Source organism: Dipodomys ordii, unplaced genomic scaffold, assembly GCF_000151885.1.
Source record: "Dipodomys ordii isolate 6190 unplaced genomic scaffold, Dord_2.0 Scaffold42, whole genome shotgun sequence".
NCBI classification, from domain to species: Eukaryota; Metazoa; Chordata; class Mammalia; order Rodentia; family Heteromyidae; genus Dipodomys; species Dipodomys ordii.
Window position 1 is genome coordinate 3098995 of NW_012267258.1, and position 22825 is coordinate 3121819.

General features: G+C 51.9%; 2 protein-coding genes across 2 annotated transcripts; one reads left to right on the forward strand and one right to left on the reverse strand.

Annotated features, from left to right (window-relative positions):
- Positions 1 to 816: 816 nt before the first annotated feature.
- On the reverse strand, positions 817 to 4618 carry Wnt1 (wingless-type MMTV integration site family, member 1). Its single transcript, XM_013018764.1, has 4 exons — positions 4199 to 4618; positions 3161 to 3414; positions 2161 to 2426; positions 817 to 1327 (listed from the first exon to the last, which is right to left on the reverse strand). The coding sequence occupies exons 1-4, from the start codon at positions 4300 to 4302 to the stop codon at positions 839 to 841; spliced, it is 1113 nt and encodes a 370-aa protein (XP_012874218.1). The 5' UTR covers positions 4303 to 4618; the 3' UTR covers positions 817 to 838.
- A 10304-nt stretch (positions 4619 to 14922) lies between these two features.
- Positions 14923 to 21557, forward strand: Wnt10b (wingless-type MMTV integration site family, member 10B). Its single transcript, XM_013018762.1, has 4 exons — positions 14923 to 15041; positions 15190 to 15452; positions 17252 to 17625; positions 20387 to 21557. Exons 1-4 carry the CDS (start codon positions 14968 to 14970, stop codon positions 20843 to 20845), a joined length of 1170 nt encoding a protein of 389 aa, XP_012874216.1. The 5' UTR covers positions 14923 to 14967; the 3' UTR covers positions 20846 to 21557.
- Positions 21558 to 22825: the final 1268 nt, after the last annotated feature.

Sequence of the window (22825 nt, forward strand, 5' to 3'; positions counted from 1 at the left end):
ACTTGGGCAGGTGGAGGGGTGAGAAAAAAGGTTGGAAGACAAAAGGAGAGAAGACCGAAGAGGGGATGCTTTGGGGTTGAAGGTGGTCTCTGCAAACCAGGCTGGAACCCAGCACAATAAATAGTTTTATTTACAACAACCAAAACTCGTGGCTCTGTTTCCACGTTTCAGTGCAAATTATTTACACACTGATGAGGAGGCAGGACAGGAAGGGGTAGGAGGCAGCAGAGGGAGGCTTGGCTCACAGCTGTTCAATGGCTTCATGATAGAAGCTGGGAGAGAGAATGGAGATTTTTCTGCTGGGTTCCCCATTTTCCACATCATCACAGCTGCCCTTTTCACTCCTGCTTCAGCTACCAGTGGAGAGGAGAAAGGCCTTAATAGGAAGGCGAATGCTCAGGATTTGCACCTCGGCTGGAAATGTAGGGGGGACCGGTAGGGACCCAGAGGAAAGAGGACAAGAGGGAAGGAAAAAGACGCAGAGGTCGCTGGCACAGTGGAGCTGAAGCCCGCCCCCTTCCCCTAGAGGAGAGGGGACAAATCCTTCTCTCACCTCCAGACCAAGTAGGGGCCAGTGCAACAAGGGGGTCTCCCGCGGAGAGGGAGGGAGGTAGGTCAGGGCAGGTCCCTCAGGATGGCAAAGAGGGTTCATGCAGCCCCAGGTGAGTGGTTTGAGGAATCCCCAGGTAAGGAGGAGGTGGGAGAGACAGAATGCCCCGGGGGTGGGCGATTGATCAACCAGGGTCTTGAGTGGTAGCGAGTGTGGACTGGAGGAGAGGACTGGAGGAGAGCGATCTGAGGGTGGGGGTGGGGCAGGGGGACGAGTCCGCGCCACGCATCACAGACACTCGTGCAGTACGCGCGTGTGCGTGCAGTTGCGGCAGCTGACGTGGCAGCACCAGTGAAAGGTGCAGTTGCAGCGCTCGGTGACGCGCTGCGTGCGCGTGCGGTGACCCCGGCCACAGCAAAGGAGCTCGCAGCCGTCCAGCGCTGGCGACGAGCTATTGCAGGCGCGCCCGGCAGTGCCCGCGGTCCCCAGGCGTCCGCTGTACGTGCAGAAGTTGGGCGATTTCTCGAAGTAGACCAGGTCGTGGGGGGAAGGGGGCTTGTGCGCGGGGTCTTCGGGCTCGAGGCGCAGCAGCTCGGCTCTGGAAGCGCGATTGCTGCCTCGGTTGCCGTAAAGGACCCGAGAGGCGCCGTCGAAGCGATCGCGCAACACATCGCCCACGGCGCGCAGCGTGGGCAGCCGCATCCAGCAGGTGCGCACCGTGCACGAGCCGGACATCCCGTGGCATTTGCATTCCTGGCGCATCTCGGAGAAGACGGTCTGGAGGGAGATGGGAAAATCAGTGTCCCCCAAGGCATAGTCAGAGCCAAGAGCCACCATCATCCCAGATACTGCCCCCTTCTGGACGCTGCTGGGACCTCAGCAAAAGCCAAAAGCCCAGACAAGAACCCAGGGCGAGGATGGCGCAAACTGTCCCTTGCAGAGATTTGGGCCCTGGACCAAACTCGGCTCCAAGCCGTCGAGTCAATCTCGGGCCTTACAGCCTAATTTTCAAAATAGTTTGATAGAGGGGGTGGCAGGAAATATATTCTGTGGGTGACATGTCTTGTAACTTCTTTCAACACAGGTATTCTCCCCACCCCACCCATGTGTGTGTGTGTGTGCGCGCGCGCGCGCGCGCGCGCGCATGGGGGGGGCACGCGCGCGCCTGTACTAGGGCTTTGAAGTCAGGGTCTCGTCTTTGTCCTGGAGCCTTTTTTTTTTTTTTTTTTGCTCTGGTTGCCGTCCTTAAGCTGTTTTGCTCAAGACTTGAACCCTGCTACTTGAGCCACAGCTCCACTTCTGGCTTTTTGGTGGTTCAATGGAGGTAAGAAGTCTTAACAGACTTCCCTGCCCAGGCTGGCTTCGAACCGCTATTCTCAGATCTCAGCCTCCTGAATAGCTAGGATTACAGACGTGAAGCCACGGGCACCACCGGGCAACACAGGTATATATCCCTTTGCACTCGATCACTAATGTCTTCTTTTCTCCAGCTCTTCCCAAGCCTCCAGCTCCGTAAGGATACTCTTTCCTAGCGCCCCTATCCGCATTACTGACATTTACTTCGCTGCCACTCCGCTTAGGGTGCGGACAGAGCCATTTAGGCGCCTTACCGTCCGGCCCGCCTCGTTGTTGTGAAGGTTCATGAGAAAGCGCAGGTCCCGCCCCTTCTCGCCCGAGTCCACGAACTCTCGACCGAAGAGGCGGCCGAAGTCGATGTTGTCGCTGCAGCCCCCCCAGTGCCAATCGGGACCCCCGGGGCCACGTCGCCGGTAGTCACACGTGCAAGACTCGATGGAACCCTCAGAGCAGGAGCGCGCCACCGAATGGGTGACTCCCGCTGAGGTGATGGCGAAGATAAACGCGGTTTCCCTACAGCCTGGGGAAATGAAGGAAACCCGAGTTGAGAAGGAGCGAGGGGGGGGGGCGTGCCAGCAACGCCCCTTGCAGGGCTTAGGACCCTGAGGTTGGAGCCCTGAGATCTGGATGGACCGGCAGCGCTGGAAAGCTGCTCTCCGGGTCTCACGGAGAAGGCAGGTGCGTGGGCACGCACCCATGAACTCCGCTTGTAATCACACCTTAGGGAGAAGACTCTTTGGGGGCGATTTTTTGGTCTGTAGAACGGAAGTGGGACAGCAACAGAGGCAAAACGGAAAAGAGGGGAGCGGAAGAAACTCTGCCTTGCCGAGACTTTCGTAGCCCAAAGTATCATGTTGGTGATGCAAACGTGGCTGGGCACCGAAGCAGGACATATGCCCGCAGAAAGCAGATTTCCAGACATCTTTGAGAAAAACCGGGGAAAGGTGACCCCCGTCTCCCAGCATGCACGATCTGGAATTGCCTTTCTCTTGGGGACTGGGGTGGGAGAGGAGTGGCTTTGAAAAGTTAAAGTTTTATGCCCAAAGTGTGTGTCTAAGGGAAAGAAGAAGAAGAAAAAAAACCTGGTAGAAAGTCTGGCCCGGATCTAATGGCTAGGCACGAGGCGCTTGGCAGGTTGATGGTGAAACACTGCGGGCGTGTGGGACATCTTCCCTTGCAACTCGCCCGCCTATGCCCTGGGGGTGACCTTGCGTTTCCCCTAGTCCCGGAAGCGTCGCCTTCCTGGGCACCCACCTCGGTTGACAATCTTGCCGAAGAGGTGGGGCCCCGGAGCCGTGGGGCAGTTCCAGCGGCGGTTCCGGAATTGCCACTTGCACTCGCGCACGGCGCTCTGCAGCCCACCGCTCACGCTGTGCAAGATCCCCGGGTTCTGGCGGATCAGACGCCGCTGCTTCCGGCTTAGCAGCTGCAGACTGGGTTCCAGTACTAGCTGGAGACTCTTGGAGTCCGTCAGCAGGTTCGTGGAGGAGGCTACGTTCACGATGCCCCTAGTAGGACGCAGAATGAAAGTTCAGGCACGGGAAAGGGAACAACACCCTATCCATAAAGGCTATACCTACCCTGTCCTCGGGTGCCTACTCTGGGGTCGGGTGCCGGCAGAGAACGGCGGCAGATCAACAATAAGGTAATGACTAGGTGCTCCTGGGCTTACTAGTTAAAAAGAACTTCACATTCAGCTTTTTGTTTTTGGTTTTTTGTTTTTGTTTTTGTATCCCTAGGGGTCTTAAGGCTGCTCCCAGCAGGGGCGTCCAGCCTCTGTCCAAGAGGCTGGACCCAGGAGGAATGGGGAACCCAGAGACTATGTGTGTATTTTGGCTTTCCCAGCCTACTTCTGGTCAGTCCCTGCGAGGAAATCCTGGCCTATGGTCTTTGCCCACCCAAGGCTTAAAATGCTTAGGAAAACCACCCTCTCCTCAACTCCTTTTGAAGGGAACACAACTTGGATTCCTGACCTGAGAAGACCTGCAGGGCAGCCACAGGCATAAGGCTGGAACTGGGGTTCAAAGTAGATGCGTGATGTTAGATGGGGAGTGAGCTTCCCACTAGAGTTCCCTGGGTCTCAAGGGGGACAAGAGGGGAGGGGGGGTGGCTGGCAGATCATTCACCAACTTTGGCTGAGCTCAAGTCTCTGGGCCAGAGCACCCTGTTTGTGGTGGAGTGAAGTCAGAGAGCCCAGAGAATCTGTGGGCTGAGGGATCCCACAGCGTAGGAGCTGGGGAGGGCTGGCTGGGCGCCCCAGGACAAGTGGCGACCCCGCAACAACTCACTTACCACCATCGGCCACTGCTGTTGGCAGCCAGGGCTGCAGGCAGAGCGGCCAGTGCCAGTAGCAAAGTAGCAGAAACCCAGCTGGGCAGCAGAGCCCAGCGCCCCATGGCCTGTCTGGCCTTGCCGGTTCTGTGTTGCAGTTGTGGCTGGCTTTGGCTGCTGCCCGCGACGGTGGGACCGGACGCGGCGGTGGCGGCAGTGGTGAGAGTTCGCAGTCTGACTCTTAACAACCCTGGAGGCGGGCGGCGGGCAGCATGGTTCGCTGTCCCGGCTGGTGGGCTGAGGCGGCCACAGCGGGCAGCACCGCCTCTTATAGTTGCGGCGCTGGCTGGAATGACGAGAAGAGGCTGCCGGGCCCGCAATGTGGCACCAGGGCGCACTGGTCAGGGGCGCAAGACAATGGGCAGAGAGCGGGGCTGTGGCTCCCGCCCGTCTGAGCAGAGAGGTGACAGGCTGGCCGTCGGGGCTCGCCCCCCCGCCCCCTGCCTGGTGGCCCCCGCCTCCGGGTCTGCACTGGCCGCCGACCCCTCCCCTTGGGGCGCCCTCCCACGCGCGCGCCTGCTTCACTCCTCTTCGTGTCCGGAGCCCCGTCGGGGCCGAGCATCCGCCAGGGGGCGCGGCCACAGTGTGCTTAGGGAGAACCCGCCTGTATAGCCCTAACTGCCTAGATCATATTCGGTGGGGCTGTCCCCTCGACGTCACCCAGCCCCCCCCCACGTCGGTGTCCTTTCTCTCCCCCCACCAATCCTGAATGCTAGAAGGAAAGCTGTGGTTCAGGCCAGCATCTCTGGGGAGACACTTCCCCCGCCCAGGAACCCCCGACGGCTGGACAGAGAAGGAAAAGAGGGATAAAGGGGCATGGGTGGAGTTGTGGTGGGGGATTCCCGGGGGTGGGGTGTCGGGGTGGACCGACCAAATGAAGCTGGCTGGGAAGAGAGACATGGAGTAGCATATGGGTCCAGGACAGCACAAGTGGCTTTGTGTGTGTGTGTGTGTAAAACACACAAATAAGATTATTCATGTGTTCTAAGGGTGCAACTTGCCCTATATTGGTGTTTTCAGAAATTCCGAGTTCTGAGGAGGGAGACTAGGAACTCTTTCCAAAGAGTTTTGGAATTTAGCTCATCAAGAGATCATTGAGTTACTTTGTCACAGTCACTGCCCGGGGCAGTGTGTCAGAAATGAGGGGTGGGGGGGGGTGGCAGCAATGACAGGAGACCCAGAAACTTGTCTGACTCAGAGATGACTCAAGTAAATGAACAATCTATACGGATAACCTGTCCTTTGTCCCCTAGCTATTTCTCCTGGCTAGGGCATGGGTCACACTTAGTAGACTGATACAACCCCACAAGGGTGGAAAAAGTAGGTTTGAAGACAGAGACTGTGGCTACTGGAACTACTCAGCAGTGGGAAGAGAGGAAAGGAGCCAGTGCTCTTTGTTCCAACATCCCAGGAACAATTCCGTGTTCCTCTGTTTCCCAGGGGTATATGTGGGGGCTTAGAAGGGACAGGAACATTATTTATGGCCTATGATTTCGTTTTTAATTTCTTTCCTTCCTCCCTTTATTCCTCCTTCCCTTTTTCTTCCTCCCTCCTTCCCTCCCTTTTCTCCCTCCATCCCTTTTCTTCCTCCTTCCCTCCCTCCCTTCCTTCCTCTCTTCCTCTCTCTCGCTTGCTAGCTTGCTGGGTTTTCTGCCCATATTGGGGCTTGATCTTAGGGCCTCAAGCTTTTGCTCACAGTTGGTACTCTATATCTTGAGCCAACCCTTGAGCCCAGCTTTTTGTTGGTTAATTGTCCATTCTGCCTAGTTGTCTTTGAACCTCAATTCTTCTGATCTAAATTTCCTAAGTATAAGCCTGAGCCACTGGTATCCAGCTTCTTTCTTTCCTTCCTGTTTTCCATTCTGAGGAAATAACCTACGATCTCTTAATTTCCATCCCTTTGAATCATACTATTATACATCCTTATCAAAATCACTATGAACCTTTGTGTGGCCTCTTTTTTGTTGTTGTTGTTCCAGTCCTGGGTCTTGAACTCAAGACTTGAGCATTGTGCCTGAACTTTTGTGCTCAAGGCTGGCCCTCTACCACTTGAGTCACAGCTCATCTTCTGGCTTTATGGAGGGAAGGGGTGTTAATTGGAGATAAGAGTCTCATAGGCTTTCCTATCTGGGCTGGCTTTGAACCACAATCCTCAGATTTCAGCCTGCTGAGTATCTTGGATTATAGGTGTGAGTCACCAGTGGCTAGCAATAGCCAATTCTTAATTCTCATCTTTTTTTTCTTTTTCTTTCTTTCTTCTTTTTTTTTTTTCCAGTCCTGGGACTTGAACTCTGGGCCTGGGCACTGAGCTCCTTTTGCTCAAGTCTAGCACTCTATCACTTTAGCCATAGTGCCTCTTCTGGCTTTTTCTGTGATTAACTGGAGATAAGAATCTCACAGACTTTCCTACCTGGGATGGGTTTGATCTGTGATCCCCAGATCTCAGCCTCCTGAGTGGCTAGGATTACAGGTGTGAGTCACTGATACCTGGCTTCATTCTCATTTTAACCAGCCTTCTATGAGACATTGTTGGATATCCTCTTGCCCCCTACCCCTCCCATGGTAATGGGTTTGAACTCAGGGCCTCATGCTTTCTAGGAAAGCACTGTAACACCTGAACCACTCTACTAGCCCCTTTTTACATTAGTTATTTTCAACATAGAGTCTTATTTTATATTTGGAATAGACTGTGATCTTCTTCTTTCCCAGTGGCTTGGAATGACAGACTGACAGAGTCAGACTTTCCTGAACTTTCTATTTTGTGTCTGGGCTAGGCTAGAACCATGATCTCCCTATCTCCACCTCCCAAATACCTGGCATTACAAGATTGAGCCACCTTGCCTGGCAAGGTACCATGTCTGCCTCACTGGCTGCTCTCCTCCCTGTCTCCTTACCTCAATCCTTTTTTAATTTTTTTGGTCAGTTATGGGGCTTGAGCTCTGGGCTTGGATGCTGCCCCTGAGCTCTTCAGCTCAAAGCTAGCACTCTACCACTAGTGGTTTATTGGAAATGAGTCTCACGGACTTTCCTGCCTGGGCTACCTTTGAACCACAATCCTCAGATCTCAGCCTCCTGAATGGCTAGGATTACAGGCATGAGCCACCAGTGCCTGGCTCAATCCTTTTTGTTTGCCTACTCTCTAAACATTGCAGTACAGTACCTGTGGCTCATGCTTGTAATCCAAGCTACTCAGTAGGCTGAGATTACCATTCAAAGCCAGCTTGGGCAGAAAAATCCCTTGAGACTCATCTCTAATTAACAACCAAAAAGCCAAAAGTGGAGCTGTGGATCAAGATAGAGCACTAGCCTTGAGCACAAAAGTTCAGGGACAGTGCTCAGGCTCTGAGTTCAAGCCCTAGGATGGTACAAAAAAATATTATAGGGGGTGGAGATTTACCTTAGCAGTAGTGCTTGTCTAGCATGCTTGATGCCTTGGGTTCAATCCCAGGCACCACAATAAATAAATACAATAAATAAATATCAGTACATACAGGGTACAGGTCAGTGGTGAAGCACTTGCCTAGCATGTACAATAAACTGAGTTTGTCCTTCTCCCTCTGCCCTTCTGCGCTCCCCCTCGTCCCTCCCCCCATGGCAAAAATAAAGAAATATGTATTCTAGTTTCATCTGATCTTCTCAGTTTACTCAAACTTCCCCAGTAAACTTCGAATCTCATTCTTTCTAGTTTATATCTCTGGCCCTGAACACTGGTCTTACATATCTAATACTTAAACAAGCACCTTAAAATCCCCATCTCCAGGACTGGGAATGTGGCTTAGTGGTAGAGTGGTCGCCTAGCATGCATGAAGCCCTTGGTTGGATTCCTCAGTACCACACAAACAGAAAAAGGCAGAAGTGGTGTTGTGGCTCAAGCAGTAGAGTGCCAACCTTGGGCAAATGAAGCTCAGGGACAGTGCCCAGGCCCTGAGTTCAAGCCCCAGCACTGGCAAAAAAAAAATAATAATCCCCATATCCAAAACTGAACTCCTCCACTGGCTTTCTTCAGTCATTCCATCTCAGTAAATGGCAAGTCTATTCTTTCAGTTGCTCAGATAAAAACATTTGGAATTGTCCTTGAAGAATCTGTTTCATACTCTATGTTGAACTAACAGCAAACCCTACCTCGATCTTGTTGAACTAACAGCAAACCCTACCTCGGTCTTTTTATTTTGGTACCAGTCCTGGGGCTTGATTGACACTTTGAGCCACATCTCCATTTCTGGCTTTTTTGGGGAGGTAGTTAATTGGAGATAAGAGTCTCATAGATTTTCTTCTCCAGGCTGACTATAAAACTCAATCCTTAGATCTCAGCCTCCTTAGGAGCTAAGATTTCACGTATGAGCCACCTGCACCCAGCCCTGCCTTTAACAAATGCAGAGCCAAATGCTGGTGGCTCATGCCCATAATCCTAGCTTCTCATAAGGCTGAGATCTGAGGATCCAGTTTCATAGTCAGCACAGACAGGCAAATCCAAGAGACTCATATCTCCAATTAACCAGCAACAAGCTGAAAGTGCAGCTGTGTCTCAAGTGGTAGAACACCAACCTTGAGTTAAAAAGCTAGGAGACAGTATGAAGCCCTGAATTCAAGCCCCACTACTAGCACAAAAAATAAGACAAAATATATTTAGCGTCTGAACCATCCTTCCCATTCTAATGCTAATTACTGGCTAATACTTCCAATGCTACATACATATTGCCTCCTGTCTGACTTCCTGCAATAGTATCCTAACAACTCTCTGCTTCTGCCCTTGCCCCTTATACCTATTCCCCATATCATAACCAGTGTGTGTGTGTGTGTGTGTGCGCGCGCGCGCGTACTCGTGTGTGCATGCTCTTGGGGCTTGAATACAGGGCTTGGGTAGTGTCCCTGAGCTTTTTAAAATCAGCAGTAGCACTCTACTCTTCAGCCACAGTTTTACATCCAGCTTTTTGTGGTTAATTGGAAATAGAAGTCTCACAGACTTTCCTGCCCAGGCTGGTTTCAAATATGGATCATCATGTCTCAACCTCCATAGTAGCTAGGATTATAGGTGTGAGCCACTGGCACCTAGCTGGGTCATCTATTCATTCTGCTCAAAATATCCCAATGATTCCTCATATTACTCACAAACCAAAATCTTGACAGTGGGCAGAGTAAAGATGACCCAAATGGCCACTAAGCATTTTCCTTTCTAGTCCTCCAACTTCATTGTCTACAACCCTTCCTTTGTAGATTTCTCCCTGTACCTTCACTCATCTCCTTGCTCATTACTTAAACATATCAGTCACATTTCTTTCTCAATGTCTGTGCACCTGTTTTTTCTGTCTTTGGGAAAGTCTTTCCTCAGATATCTTCATGCCTTTGCTCCTTCATCCTCTTCACTTACCCTTTATAAAACACAACTCCATCTCCAATCTTCTTTCCCCTGTATTTTTGTCTGTATCATCTTTGGTTTTAAGACAGAACCTTGTGGCCCAAGCTGGCTTCAAAAGTATATAATCTTCCTGCCTTGGTTTCCCAAGTGCTGGGATTACACGTGTGCATCACCACATCTGAAGATAATTCCAGTGGCTTGAAGTAGAAAATTCTGTAGCAAAACGACCCTCTATAATAGAAATAGGGGAGAAATATTGAAGTGGCAAGGAGTTATTTTTTTGACCTTGGAATCTGGCAGAATACCAGGGGACCAAGGTTGAGCATTTGTGGACCATCGATCCTACTTCCTTTGAAGCACCAACAGGCAGTAGCATTGCCCTCTTGGACTGAGAAGGCTGAGCTCATCTCAGACAAGAGTGTGGGTAAATTCTCTCTAGGGTGATCTAGAAGATTCCTTGAGGCTCACGGCTGAATATACGAGGGCTTCCTGAGTAGAGTAGCGTGGCTGGGCCCCTCTGGTGCCCCCGTGTGGTGGCTTTCAGCGCCGCAGCAGAAGGCGTGTGAGGTGGAGGGTAGGCAACACCGCTGAGCTCACCGCCGCGGGCGCATCCATCCCTCCCGGGCCTATAATTTGGGTTCCCCGAGCCTGGCCGCCCCTATCAGCGGCTTAGCAACAGATGAGTCACCCGAGACCCTGGGCCAAGGCAAACATAGTATGTGGGGGGGGAGAGGTTCCCAAAGGCTGGCCCAGCTTTAGCCACCGCCTCAGTTGCTAGCTCCCCCAATCTCCAGGGGCCCCCACTCTTTTCTTTGACCCCCGCCCTCCAGGGCCCCAGAGTTCTTCCCTCACTGTTCTTGCTACACCCTCCATCTCCATGATGGGAAGATCAGTCTCCTATTCTCATCAAGAGCAAAAGGAGGTCAACTTGCTCCCATTCCCTCCCTGCACTGATGGCAGCCCCTTTCTTTCCCACTCCTGTCACCCTCCCAGCCCTTGTCAAGGTCTCTGGTTCCCGCCCCTCCCTTTCCTGGAGTTGGCTGCGTGCTTGGGGTATTAGGCAATGGGTGTGCACCCGCAGCCCTCTCCAGGCCCCGCCTGTCCCACCGCCCCCTAGCTGCCTGCGGGTCAGTGCTCAGGCCAACCGGTCGGGCCGAGGGCACTGTGGGCCAGCTCAGGCCACCCAGTAGGCCTGCCTGTGGCCTCCTATCCCAGAGCTAGGCTTCAGTGGGGAAGAGGAAGCAGGAGTATAGGTTTTTGCTTTTGGAACAGTCCAGCTTGGGGGGAATCCCCCAGATCACTAAGAAGTAGAAACTTAGGGTGGAAGTTCTGACTCCAACCACTTCTTGACACCTGACTACATATTCTGGACTCTGATAAGATAGCATCAGAGGAGGAAAAAAAGAAATAAATAATAATAAAACAAGGTAAAACAAAAATTTAAACATGTGTGGGTCCCAGGTGGCTCATGCCTGTAAGCCTACTTACTCTGGAGGCTGAGATCTGAGGATCATGGTTCAAAGCCTACTTGGGCAGGTAATTTTGTGAGACTCTAATCTCCAATTAATCACCAAAAAAGCTGGAAGTGGAGCTATGGCTCAAGTTGTAGGGTGTTAGCCTTTATTTTAAAAGTTCAAGGCATGGGGCTGGGAAGGTGGCTCAGTGGTAGAGCGCTTGCCTTGCGTGCATGAGGCCCTGGGTTCGATTCCTCAGCACCACATAAGCAAAAAGAAAAAAGCCAGAAGTGGCGCTGTGGCTCAAGTGGTAGAGTGCTAGCCTTGAGCTGAAGAGCTGAGGGACAGCGCCCAGGCCCAGAGTTCAAGCCCCACGACCGGACCCAAAAAAAAAAAAAAGTTCAAGGCTTGCCCATGTAATTGTAACCCCTCTGTACATTATTTTCACAAAAAAAAAGACAAAAAAAAAGTTCAAGGCCACCAGGCACTGGTGGTCAAGCCTGTAATCCTAGCTATTCAGGAGGCTGAGATCCTAGGATTGCAGTTCAAAGACAGCCCAGGTAGGAATGTCTATGTCCATGAGACTCTGATCTCCAATTAACTACCAAAAACCAGAAATGGCACTGTGACTCAAGTGGTGTAGGGCTTGCCTTGAGCTGATGAGCTGAGGGACAGTGCCCAGTCCCAGAGTTCAAGCCCCATGATAACCAAATAAATAAATAAATAAAACAAAAATAAATAAATAAAAGTTCAGGGACAACGCCCAGGCCCTGAGTTCATGACCCAGGACCAGCACCAAAAAAGAAGAAGGAGGAGGAGGAGGAAGAGTATGAGGAGGAGGAGGAGGAGAAGAAGAAGAAGGAAGGGAAGAAAGAAAAAAAGAGAAAAAGAAAAAAAGAAACATGAGGGAGACCACATATGGAGAAATACAAAGGTCCATGGAGAAAGTGAGGAAATTTCATACCTCATCCAAGTCCTCTAGGGTCCTGGGTGGAGTCCCAAGCTGACATGTAGGGAAAAGGACAAGGACATGGATAGGGATTGCTGAATCCAGGTGTGAGGATGGAAATCACTGGGACAGAGTGTGTGGATTCTAATGGCATCAAACACCACACATGACTTAGCATGGGGAGAGGAAAGTCTGGAGTTCGCTATCTCTTGGGTAGGAAATCAGAGAAAAGTGACCTTTGGTGGTCCAGGCTGTTCAGGTCATCAGCTCCTGGCACTTTCGCCTCCCAGCCTGTTCAGTCTAACACATAAGATGGTTAGTAAAAATCCCAATAAAGCTGTTGTGCTGGTGGCTCATGCCTGTCATCTTAGCTACTCAGGAGGCTGAGATCTGAACATCATAGTTCAAAGCTAGCCTGGGAAGGAAGATGTATGAGACTGGTATCACCAATGAACTCTCAAAAAGCCTGAAATGATACTGTGGCTCGAAGTGGTAGAGCACTAGCTTTGAGCAAAAGGGCTCAGGGATAGTGTCTAGGCCTGAGTTCATGCTGCAAGACACACATGTAATGAATCTAAATCCCTGATCTCCTGGCAGACTATTCTGCCTCCCAGCCAGTGTCACCTCTTCAGTACAAGGCAAGACCTGTCACGATACAGACTGCAAGCTGGCTGCCCAACAGAACTGTCTGCCACTCCCAATGAAGAGGTGACTGTGGTCTCCTGGATATCAACCCAGAGCTTCTGCTTACTGGGGAGTGGGGGGGGGGTGTCTCTGAGTCAATGCGCCTCGGGTGCGTGGGGCCAGCCATGCTTTGGGCTGCGGTCTGGCAGGGGCTGGGGGCGGTTGGGAAGCCTGGGGCCCCTCTCTGGCAAAAATAGTCCGAAGTGGTTAGAGCTATGAGGGTGAGTCAAGCAGGAGTGCGGTGGCGCCTAACCCCTTCACTGCCGCTGGAATTCCTTAAGGCTTTTCCCCCACCCTGTGCCTGGACACCCCAAGACTGGGTTCTATCCCAGTTGCCTATGAGCTGAGCTCAATTTGGAAACTTGAGGCCTTCCTCAGACCCTAGGAAGAAAATCTGCGAGCGTGGAGCAGGAATCTCAGCCATGAGAATTGCAACCCCACCAAGAAATGTCGGGAGAGAAACCCTTGATTGCCTACCAGGGAAGAGAGGCGCAAGGGCAGAACTACCTGAGGTTCGTGTGTGTGTGTGTGTGTGTGTGTGTGTGTGTGTGTGTGTGTTCCAGGCCAAATTCCGAGGCCAAAGTTGACCCCTCCCAAGGGGCAGGCTTGGGCTCCGAGGTGGGCGGGGGCCAAGCCACTCGGCGGGGCGGCGGCGCAGCGCCTTTCTCCGCGGGCTCCGAGTGACCCGTGGTGCGCTCACTCGCTGGACTCACCAAGCGACTGTCCAACGTCTGAAACCAAAGACAGTCCAGCTCCGTCCTCCTCTTGTTAAAGGAGCTCACCATCCACCCCGCTGTCGCTGGAGAAACTGAGGCAAAGGGGAAAATGATGAAAGACAGTGCCATTTGGATCAGGTCCTGCTTTCTTCCTAGGCTGGATCTTTGAACCCTCCCAAGAGCAGGTGAGAGGGACTTGTAGCCGTCTCCTCCTTCAGTGGGGCCAAGCCTGAATCGGGGCGTCGGGGGAAAGGGTGTGTGTGTATGTGTATGTGTACGCTGGAAGGGGGGGCAGAGGGCTGTGTTCCCCTGGTCAAGGCGGGGTGGGGGGGTGCGAAGGGGTGGGGTGGGGATGCCCGGGGCTCGGGGAGGGGCCGCAGCTCCGTCAGCTCCAGTCGAGCCGCCTGTAAGTTAGGACCGAGCCGAGGCAGAGCCCCCAGTGCTTTTCTAGCTTGCTGGTTCTCTTGATCACTCCCTCCCTTCTTCCTCCCTCCCTTCCTCCCGGCGGCCGCGGCGGCGCTGGGGAAGCGGCGCAGAGGAGTGGCCCGGCCCTGGAAGAATGCGGCTCTGCCGAGGGGGCAGAGCCCGATCCAATCTCCCCACGGTTTAAAGCAGTCCAAGCGGAGCTCAGGCGACGCAGCCGCGCGGGTCGCAGACCGTGCAACCCGAACCACTGGAGGTAATGGGACCTGGGAAAGCAAGGGAGGGCAGAGAGGTACACATTTGGGACCGGATAGGCACATGGATAAGTCAGACAGACAGACAGATACACATCCAGCCACAGGAGCACAGACAACACAGAGAGAGCCAGAGATATTGCTAGAGATAAAAGCACAGAGAATAAAGGAGTGTCTCCAAATTTAGAGGGCAATGAACTGGAGAGCAAAGAGGTGGGGACCGAGGTTGAGAAACGTGGGGACCAGAAAGCATGTCCTTAGGTAAAGGGGTTGGGAGGGGGAAGAGAGAAGAGGACAATGTCCCTCGCTGGCGCCAGGTTTCCTTCATGGTCTTTGTCACACCTGGAGCCTCTCTACTTTTCCTGCTAGGTGGGCCAGGGCATAAAGTGGGGGCGGGGAGGCTGGTCTTAGACCCTTCTGCTAGAGCTTGCCTGCTATTGTCAGCACCTGGAAAGGACATCCCCTCATGTGGTGGGGAACCCCCTTCCTGATCTCTCTGCTAGCCCATAGGGGTGGAGAAGCCAGTTGTGGGGCCCTGGAAGAGGGAGCAGTGGGTGAGGTCCTGAAGTGAGAGGTGGAGAGTCCAACTCTGTGTGTGTGTGTGTGTGTGTGTGTGTGTGTGTGTGTGCGCCCAGCATTGTGTCTGATTGGATAGGGTTGGGAGGGAGTGCTCTTGGAGTCTTCTCTTTAAGGCTCTAGAACTCAAGAGTTGGGGGGGTGTGATTCTAGTTGCTTTGTTAGGGGATGGGTAAAAAAGATCAATGAGGTGGCATCGGTGGCTCAGGACATTTAAGGAGAGCATCCTTAGGTTTCTGGGACCCTCTTCTAGAACCCTAATCATCGTGCCCAACAGGCGGTTGACCCATCTGCCCACCGGAGCCTCCGGGCTTCGACATGCTGGAGGAGCCCCTGCTACGGCCACCGCCCTCGGGCCTCGCCGGTCTCCTGTTCTTGGCCTTGTGCAGTCGGTGAGTTGTCCCTGTCTTCCAGCTGGGATGGGGAAGTGTGTGTGTGTGTGTGTGTGTTTGTGTGTGTGTGTGTTGGGGATATTGGAGAGAATGTGAGGCTTGGGCCACAGACTCCCCCCCCCCTCCAAGATGCCTTCTCGGTTCCTAGGGCTTTAAGCAATGAAATTTTGGGCCTGAAGCTGCCCGGTGAGCCGCCACTGACAGCCAACACAGTGTGCTTGACACTGTCAGGCTTGAGTAAGCGTCAGCTAGGCCTGTGCCTGCGCAGCCCCGACGTGACAGCGTCCGCACTTCAGGGTCTGCACATTGCTGTCCACGAGTGTCAGCACCAGCTGCGCGACCAGCGCTGGAACTGCTCAGCGCTCGAGGGCGGTGGCCGCCTGCCGCACCACAGCGCCATCCTCAAACGCGGTGAGCCTGGCTGGGCGGGTCAATGCTGCCGCCCAGGCTTAGGGGGTGGGTTGGGTTTTTTTTTTGGGGGGGGGAGCAGGTAGAGGCGAGAAGGGACCAGTTCACCGCTCTGAGAGGGGCCTCTCCGGGAATTTCCCTCCTGGGAGCCACGCAGAGCCGGCTCTGGCCACCCGTCTGTGTCTCTTTACTTCCACCTGCGGGCTGCTGGCAAGGCAGCCCAGTGCCTGTTCCCCTTTCCTTAGCCAGCCCCCCTCCCTTTCCTGCCTCCACCCAGCGCTGTCTGGGGTTGCACCTGTGAACCAGAGATGCCCCAACTTTGGAAGCTTCAAACGTCCTCCCACCCACCCTCCCCCTCCCTCATTTTTCCTCTCCCTTCTCTCTCCACCGGGACAAGCCCAGGCTGGTGTCCCCAGAGTCTCAGCGGGGGTGGGGTGACGCCCCCAACCGTTTAAGGGTTAAACCTGCTCCCCTAATTGCTGGGGTTCCCAGGAGCCAAAGCTGGGAACAAAGACCCTGATGGCTTTGAAGCTGGGGAGCAGCCCCTTCCTCCGTGCTGTGGGGGCCCCAGATGTCACTCACCTGAGCAGGTGAGGCATGGCTGGAGGGGTGGTGAACAGGCCACTGCTGGCCTGGTCTGGAAGGATGGTCTGGGAGGCTCCATTGCCTCTCCCCAAGTCCTGCTGGAAGTTCATGCCCTGGAGGAGTAAAGATCCATGGGGGCAAACCCTAGGGGTGGGAGTCATGCTTTGGGGACTAGGGGGTTAATAGGCAGCTGCCTACTGCTGGGGAATTCCCAAGACGTGTGCAAACAGCTTAGCTCTTGGAGGATTGGGGGTGTGTGTGTAGGGGGGGGGGGATTGTGAGGCTGGCCTGGGAGTCCTGGATCCTGGGGTAAGAGAGGCCTAGGATCTAAGGAGCTGATGCCTTTTCTCTTCTCCGGGCACCAAAAAACCCTTGCTTAAAATGAAGCAATGGACTGACCACTCTTTTGCCAGGGGGGTAGGGAAAGGCTTCAACACCCAAATGATCAGCAAGTCTATCTAAACTTGGGAAAGCATTGTCATCCTTAGCCTCTGTGACCCCCCCCCCAAAAACAACAACAACAACAACAACGAAGAGGTCAAGATTTTAAGAGGGCCTTTGGGAAAATCACACCATTCCCCACCCCCTTTTCTTCTCCTCCTAGTATTTTATAGGGTAATGGCAGGTTAGGATAAACATAAAGGGCACTCTTGAAGGGCAAATATAAACCCAGGAACCTGGGACTGGGAAAGGCAGCCCCACAGCCTCCAGTGTGTTGGGGGTGTTCCAGTAGTAGAGGGTAGACTGGTTAAAAGACTAATTTAAATAACCCTGAAAAAAAAATAAAAGAAGAACCTCTAAGAGTTCGGCTTGGCACACCTCACCCATCACCCAAGCTCCCTGCAGGGCTAGGGAATTTCTAAGTCTTTCAGATGTAGAACTCCTTGAACACATCTTCAAAGCCCTCAGGGACTTCCTCACAGTCCTCTCCCAATCTAGAGGGTCTCTGCCTCTGGGCTGACTCTTTCATCTGCACCTGAGTTTACAGTGTCTGAGAAGGAGCCTTAGAGATCATATTGGACCCGTGGGTCTCCCTTTATATATAAGGAGACTGATACCATGTCCGTTCTTTCCTGCCCCATGACTTTCTTCTCTGAATTCACTCAGCTGGTTAAAATTCAGTTAGAAAATTTCTGGCAAGGAGGTGGACTACGTCTCTATTCCCCTCCGCCTATCCACTTTATTTGCACCATTATACCCTTCTTTCTCATCCCCAGGTTTCCGGGAAAGTGCTTTCTCCTTCTCCATGCTGGCAGCTGGGGTCATGCACGCAGTCGCCACAGCCTGCAGCCTGGGGAAGCTGGTGAGCTGTGGCTGTGGCTGGAAGGGCAGTGGTGAGCAGGACCGGCTGAGGGCCAAGCTGCTGCAGCTGCAAGCACTATCTAGGGGCAAGAGTTTCCCCCACTCCCTGCCTAGCCCTGTGCCTGGTTCAGGCCCCAACCCTGGCCCTCAGGACACATGGGAATGGGGTGGCTGTAACCATGACATGGACTTTGGAGAGAAGTTCTCTCGGGATTTCTTGGATTCCAGGGAAGCTCCTCGAGACATCCAGGCACGAATGAGGATCCACAACAACAGGGTGGGACGCCAGGTATGTGTGTGTGTGTGTGTGTGTTGTTGTCCTGGGTCTCTCCAGGTTTTCTTTCGTTTGTTTCTTTTTTCCTCCTGCTCCTCCTCCTCCTCTTCTTCCTCCTCCTATTTCTTGTTAGTCAAGGAATTTGAACTCAGGGCCTGGGCACTGTCCCTGAGCTCTTTTGCTCACAGTGCTCCATTTGGTTTTCTGATAGTTAACTGGAGGTAAAAGTCTCAAGGACTTTTCTGCCCAGGCTGGTTTTGAACTGTGATTCTCAGATGTCAGCCTCCTGAGTAGCTAGGACTACAGGTGTGAGCCACCAGTGAGTGCCCTGCCATCCCCTGGTATTTCCCATTTTGTTTTTCTATCCTTTATCTCCCCTCTTCCTCTTTCTCTTCCTCCTCCTCCTCCTCCTTCTTCTTTTTTTTTTTTTGTTGGTTGTGGGGCTTGAACTCTGGGCCTGGGCGCTGCCCCTCAGCTCTTCAGCTCAAGGCGAGCACTCTACCACTTGAGCCACAGCGCCACTTCAGGTTTTCTGGTGATTTATTGGAGATCAGAGTCTCACAGATTTTTCCTGCCTGGGCTGGCTTTGAACCATGATACTCAGATCTCAGCCTCTTGAGTAGCTAGGATTACAGGCATGAGCCCCCGACACTTGGCTCTTCCTCCTTTTTGGTGCTGGTACTGGGGTGTGAATTTGGGGCCTGAGTACTGTCTCTGAGCTTTTTCAAAGCTAGTGCTCTACCACTGGAGCTACAAGCCAGTTATGGGGCTCTAACTCAGGGCCAGTATGCTTTTCCTGAGCTTCCCCCCCCCCCTCAAAGCTAGCGCACTACTGCTCTGAGCCAAAGCTCTACTCTACTTCTCCAGATTTTTTTTTTTTTTGCCTGTTTGGGGCTTGAACTCAGGGCCCAGGTGCTGTCCCTGAGCTGCTTTGTGCTCAAGGCTAGCACTCTACCACTTGAGCCACAGCCTCCACTTCCAGCATTTTCTAAATAGTTTAGTGGAGATGAGTCTCACAGGATTTCCTGCCAGGGCTGGCTTTGAACTGTGATCCTCAGACCTCAGCTCCTGAGTAGCAAGAGTTACAGGCATGAGCCACTGGACTTGCCTTCCCCAGCTTATTGATAGTTAATTGGAGATACAAGTCTCACAGACTTTCCTGCCCAGGCTGGCTTTGAGTTGCAATCCTCAGATCTCAGTCTCCTGAGTAGCTAGGATTACAGGCTTCAGCCACTTGTACCCAGTACCCAGCAGCTCCCTCTTCCCTTTCCTTTTTCTTTTCCATTTTCTTTTCTTCTTTTGGTGATGAAGTTTTGCTGTGTAGCCCTAAGAAGTTTGGCCTCCTACCTCAGCCTCTCCAGTGTTAGGATTACAGGTGTGTATCACCATGTCTGTTTCTCTCTTTCTTTGAAAACTGACTAGAGTGAGTCTGAGATTCCCAGCAGAGTAACTGGATGAGGTGTCATAGGAGATCATCGCTTGCCATTAGCAAGTCACCCAGCCTAGGTTTTACATCTATGGAAAGAGCCTGATGATAACCCACAATTACAGTGATGTTAAAGCTGAGCTAGCAAACAGTGAGCCCCATATACGACTAGTCCTTGGCTCATTACATGACAGCTGTTATTATAGCTGTATGTCCTACAGGCTTTTGGGAGTGCCGTAGGTCACATTTCCCGTTTTATCAGTAGTTATTCTGGAAATAGCATTGAATTGAGAGTCAGGGCAACTGAAGTCCAGTCTTGGTTCTGTTACTAAATAGGGATTAAATGGGCAAATCACACTGCTTTGGCAATCCTTCAGTCATAAAGAGTTGCCTTTGGCTGGGAGTGTGGCTTAGTGGTAGAGCGTTAGCCTAGCATTCATGAAGCCCTGGGTTCGATTCCTCAGTACCATATAAATAGAAAAAGCCAGAAGTGGTGCTGTTGCTCAAGTGGTAGAATACTAGTCTTGAGCAAAAGAAGCTCAGGGACAGTGCCCAGGCCCTAAGTTCGAGCCCCAGGACTGGCCAAAAAAAAAAAAAGAAGAAGAGGAAGAGGTGCTGGGAAGGTGGCTCAGTGGTAGAGCGCTTGCCTTGCATGCATGAGACTCTGGGTTTGATTCCTCAGCACCACATAAGCAAAAAGAAAAAAGCCGGAAGTGGTGCTGTGGCTCAAGTGGTAGAGCGCTAGCCTTGAGCTGAAGAGCTGAGGGGCAGCGCCCAGGCCCAGAGTTCAGGCCCCACAACTGGAACCCCCCCCCCACACACAAAATGGAAGTGGTGCTGTGGCTCAAGTGGTAGAGCGCTAGCCTTGAGCTGAAGAGCTGAGGGGCAGCGCCCAGAGTTCAGGCCCCACGACTGGACCCCCCGCAAAAAAAGAAGAGTTACCCTTTCTCTTCTAATATTCCCTTTGCTCTCTCCTTCATTCTCTACCCTTTCCTCTCCTGCATCCATGTAATCTACTTATTGCTGCTCCTGCTCCTGCTCCTCCTCCTGCTCCTCTTCCTGCTCCTCCTCCTCCTCCTCCTCCTTCCTGTGGTGATCCTGAGCCTTAAACTGAGAGCCTGGCCACTGTCCCTGAGCTTTATTGCTTAATACTAGTGCTCTACCCACTTGAATCACAGCTACCCTTACAGCTTTCTGGTGGTTAGTAGGAGATAAGAATCTTACAGGCTTTCCTGCCCTGGCTGGCTTCAAATCACGATCTTCAGATCTCAGTCTCATGAGTAGTGAGGATTACGAGTGGCACTTGGTTTGTTGCCCTCTTCTCACCTCTTTCCTCTCTGATGCTTCTAGGTGGTAACTGAAAACCTGAAGCGAAAATGCAAGTGTCATGGGACATCAGGCAGCTGCCAGTTCAAGACATGCTGGAGAGCAGCCCCAGAGTTCCGGGCCGTGGGAGCAGCTTTGAAAGAGCGGCTGGGCAGAGCCATCTTCATCGATACTCACAACCGGAATTCTGGAGCCTTTCAACCTCGTCTGCGCCCCCGGCGCCTCTCAGGAGAGTTGGTCTACTTTGAGAAGTCTCCTGACTTCTGTGAGCGAGACCCCACCGTGGGCTCCCCTGGCACAAGAGGCCGGGCCTGCAATAAGACCAGTCGCCTGTTGGATGGCTGTGGCAGCCTGTGCTGTGGGCGAGGGCACAATGTGCTTCGGCAGACACGTGTGGAACGCTGCCACTGTCGCTTCCACTGGTGCTGTTATGTGCTGTGTGATGAATGCAAGGTCACAGAATGGGTCAACGTGTGTAAGTGAGGGTCACCCTCTTCTTGGGGCTAGAGAAGGGGGCTGTATGAGAAGGGCATCTTTTCAGCCCTTTGCTTTTGGTCCAGGGCCAATCTCGATCCCTGGAATCTCAAAAGTATCTATCCAGAAACAGCTTGGATGTGTATGGGGGAACAGGTGAAGTCTGTGCTATGTAGCCATCTCCCAACAATTGGAAGGTCTTCCAGTGATGGAAGCCATTACTACCATCTGCTCTTCACACATCTAAATGGTTAGAGATGAAATGCACTGTATTGCTTTCCCCCTTCTCAGCCTCCACGGTCTCTTTAACTCTGATTCATACTCCTTCTGGCTGGGGAGGCCCTATACTATGGCCACTCTCCTTTCCTCAAAGGATAAATCCAGACCCTCTGGGACACTATTGTCCTATATCTAAAAAGAGACCACTCCCTCCTACTTGTGGTTTCCAAACTCAGATCTACCACAATTTGGATGCCCTCATATGGACTGGGAATCAGGAATGGTAGAGATGTTTTTCTTGGAGAAAGGATGGGGGAAGGATGGTGTTTCTCCCCTGAATCTTCAGAGAGTCTTTGATCCAGGACCTTAGGGAAGATGTCTTTTTCCATTCATGTTAAAAAAAAAAAAAAAGGTCTCTCTAAAGAAAGGGTTTTACCTGGGACTCTTGGAGTCTCTTTCTCTCTCTTTTTTTTCCTTCTTCAGTAAGAGGGGTGGGAATGGATAATTTATTGTACTGAGACTTGTTTGAAACAAAAATAAATTAAGCTACTGACTAGTGGACTGATGACATATCTAGACACACTTGGATTGTCAGCTTATGGTTTCTTTTTTTGTCATTTGTGTGGTTTGAACTCAGAGCCTGGGGGGCTGTCCCTGAGTTCTTTCACTGGAAGCTAGTGTTCTACCACTTTGAGCGACCGTGCCACTTCTGGTTTTTTGAGTGGTTAATTGGAGATAAGATTCTCATAGGGACATTTCTACACAGGCTGGCTTTGAACCACAATTCTCAGATCTCAGCCTCCTGAACAGCTAAGAATATAGGCGTGAGCCACCTGCACCCAGCTGAATTCTATACCGTTATACTCACTAACTTCATTTATGTATATCCTGCTGAGTTCCACACAGGATTTGGAATGATCCTCATGACTTAACTGACAAAATTGAGTTTGCAAAACCAGGAGGGAATTCTAGGGATGGAGGGCTAGAGATCTTAATGTAGACCTCCTTCTCAACTCAGCACAACTCCAATGATCACTTTGATCCCTGCCTTCAATGAGGCTTGAACTTTTTTTTTTTTCTTGTAAAAGGTAAATGTAGTAGGCTATGTGCATCATGGTCTTTGTCTCATATACTCAACTCTGCTATAACGACTCACCTCTGCAGCTATAGACCAAAAGCAGCCACAGAAGGGTGTGAGTGTAGAGAGAAATAAAAGCAGCCATAGACCATGAATGAGTGAATGGGAGTGGCTGTTTTCAATAAAACTTAATTCACAAAAATTGACTGCAGTACCAGATTTAGTCCTCTGGCTACATTGTGGTTGGCCCTTATCCTATATATTAGGAAGTCTTCTCTGCTTTGATGGTACTGGGATTTGAACTCAGGGTCTCTTGCTTGTTCACTTGGTGGCACTCTACTGCTTAAGTCATGCCTCCAGCCCTGAGTTTTGCTGGTTATTTTTTGGAGTGGAGTCTCTGGAACTTTTCTGCCCCCACTGGCTTTGAATCCTAATCCTCTGGATCTTAACTTCCTGAATAATTACTTCCTGAGGATTACAGGAATGAGCCACCAGTGCCCAGATGATGTATGTATCTTAGCTCTGAACTATGATCCAAAAGGTACTTTTCTGCCTCAAAACCAGAGATCTACAGAAATAGCTGTAAGACTGATGGGAAACATACAAAAAGAATTTTTATGCTCAAAATTGAAGATTTGCCTTTATTTATTTTTTTGGTTGGTCCTGGGGCTTGAACTCAGGGCCTGGTTGCT

Coding starts and splice junctions, on each gene's coding strand:
- Wnt1 (XM_013018764.1), bottom strand. CDS start 4,302: ATGGGGCGCTGGGCTCTGCTGCCCAGCTGGGTTTCTGCTACTTTGCTA. Junction 3,415..4,198: donor AACAGCAGTGGCCGATGGTG/GTAAGTGAGTTG, acceptor GCGTCCTACTAG/GGGCATCGTGAACGTAGCCT. Junction 2,427..3,160: donor CGGCAAGATTGTCAACCGAG/GTGGGTGCCCAG, acceptor TCATTTCCCCAG/GCTGTAGGGAAACCGCGTTT.
- Wnt10b (XM_013018762.1), top strand. CDS start 14,968: ATGCTGGAGGAGCCCCTGCTACGGCCACCGCCCTCGGGCCTCGCCGGT. Junction 15,042..15,189: donor TTCTTGGCCTTGTGCAGTCG/GTGAGTTGTCCC, acceptor CTCGGTTCCTAG/GGCTTTAAGCAATGAAATTT. Junction 15,453..17,251: donor CAGCGCCATCCTCAAACGCG/GTGAGCCTGGCT, acceptor TCTCATCCCCAG/GTTTCCGGGAAAGTGCTTTC.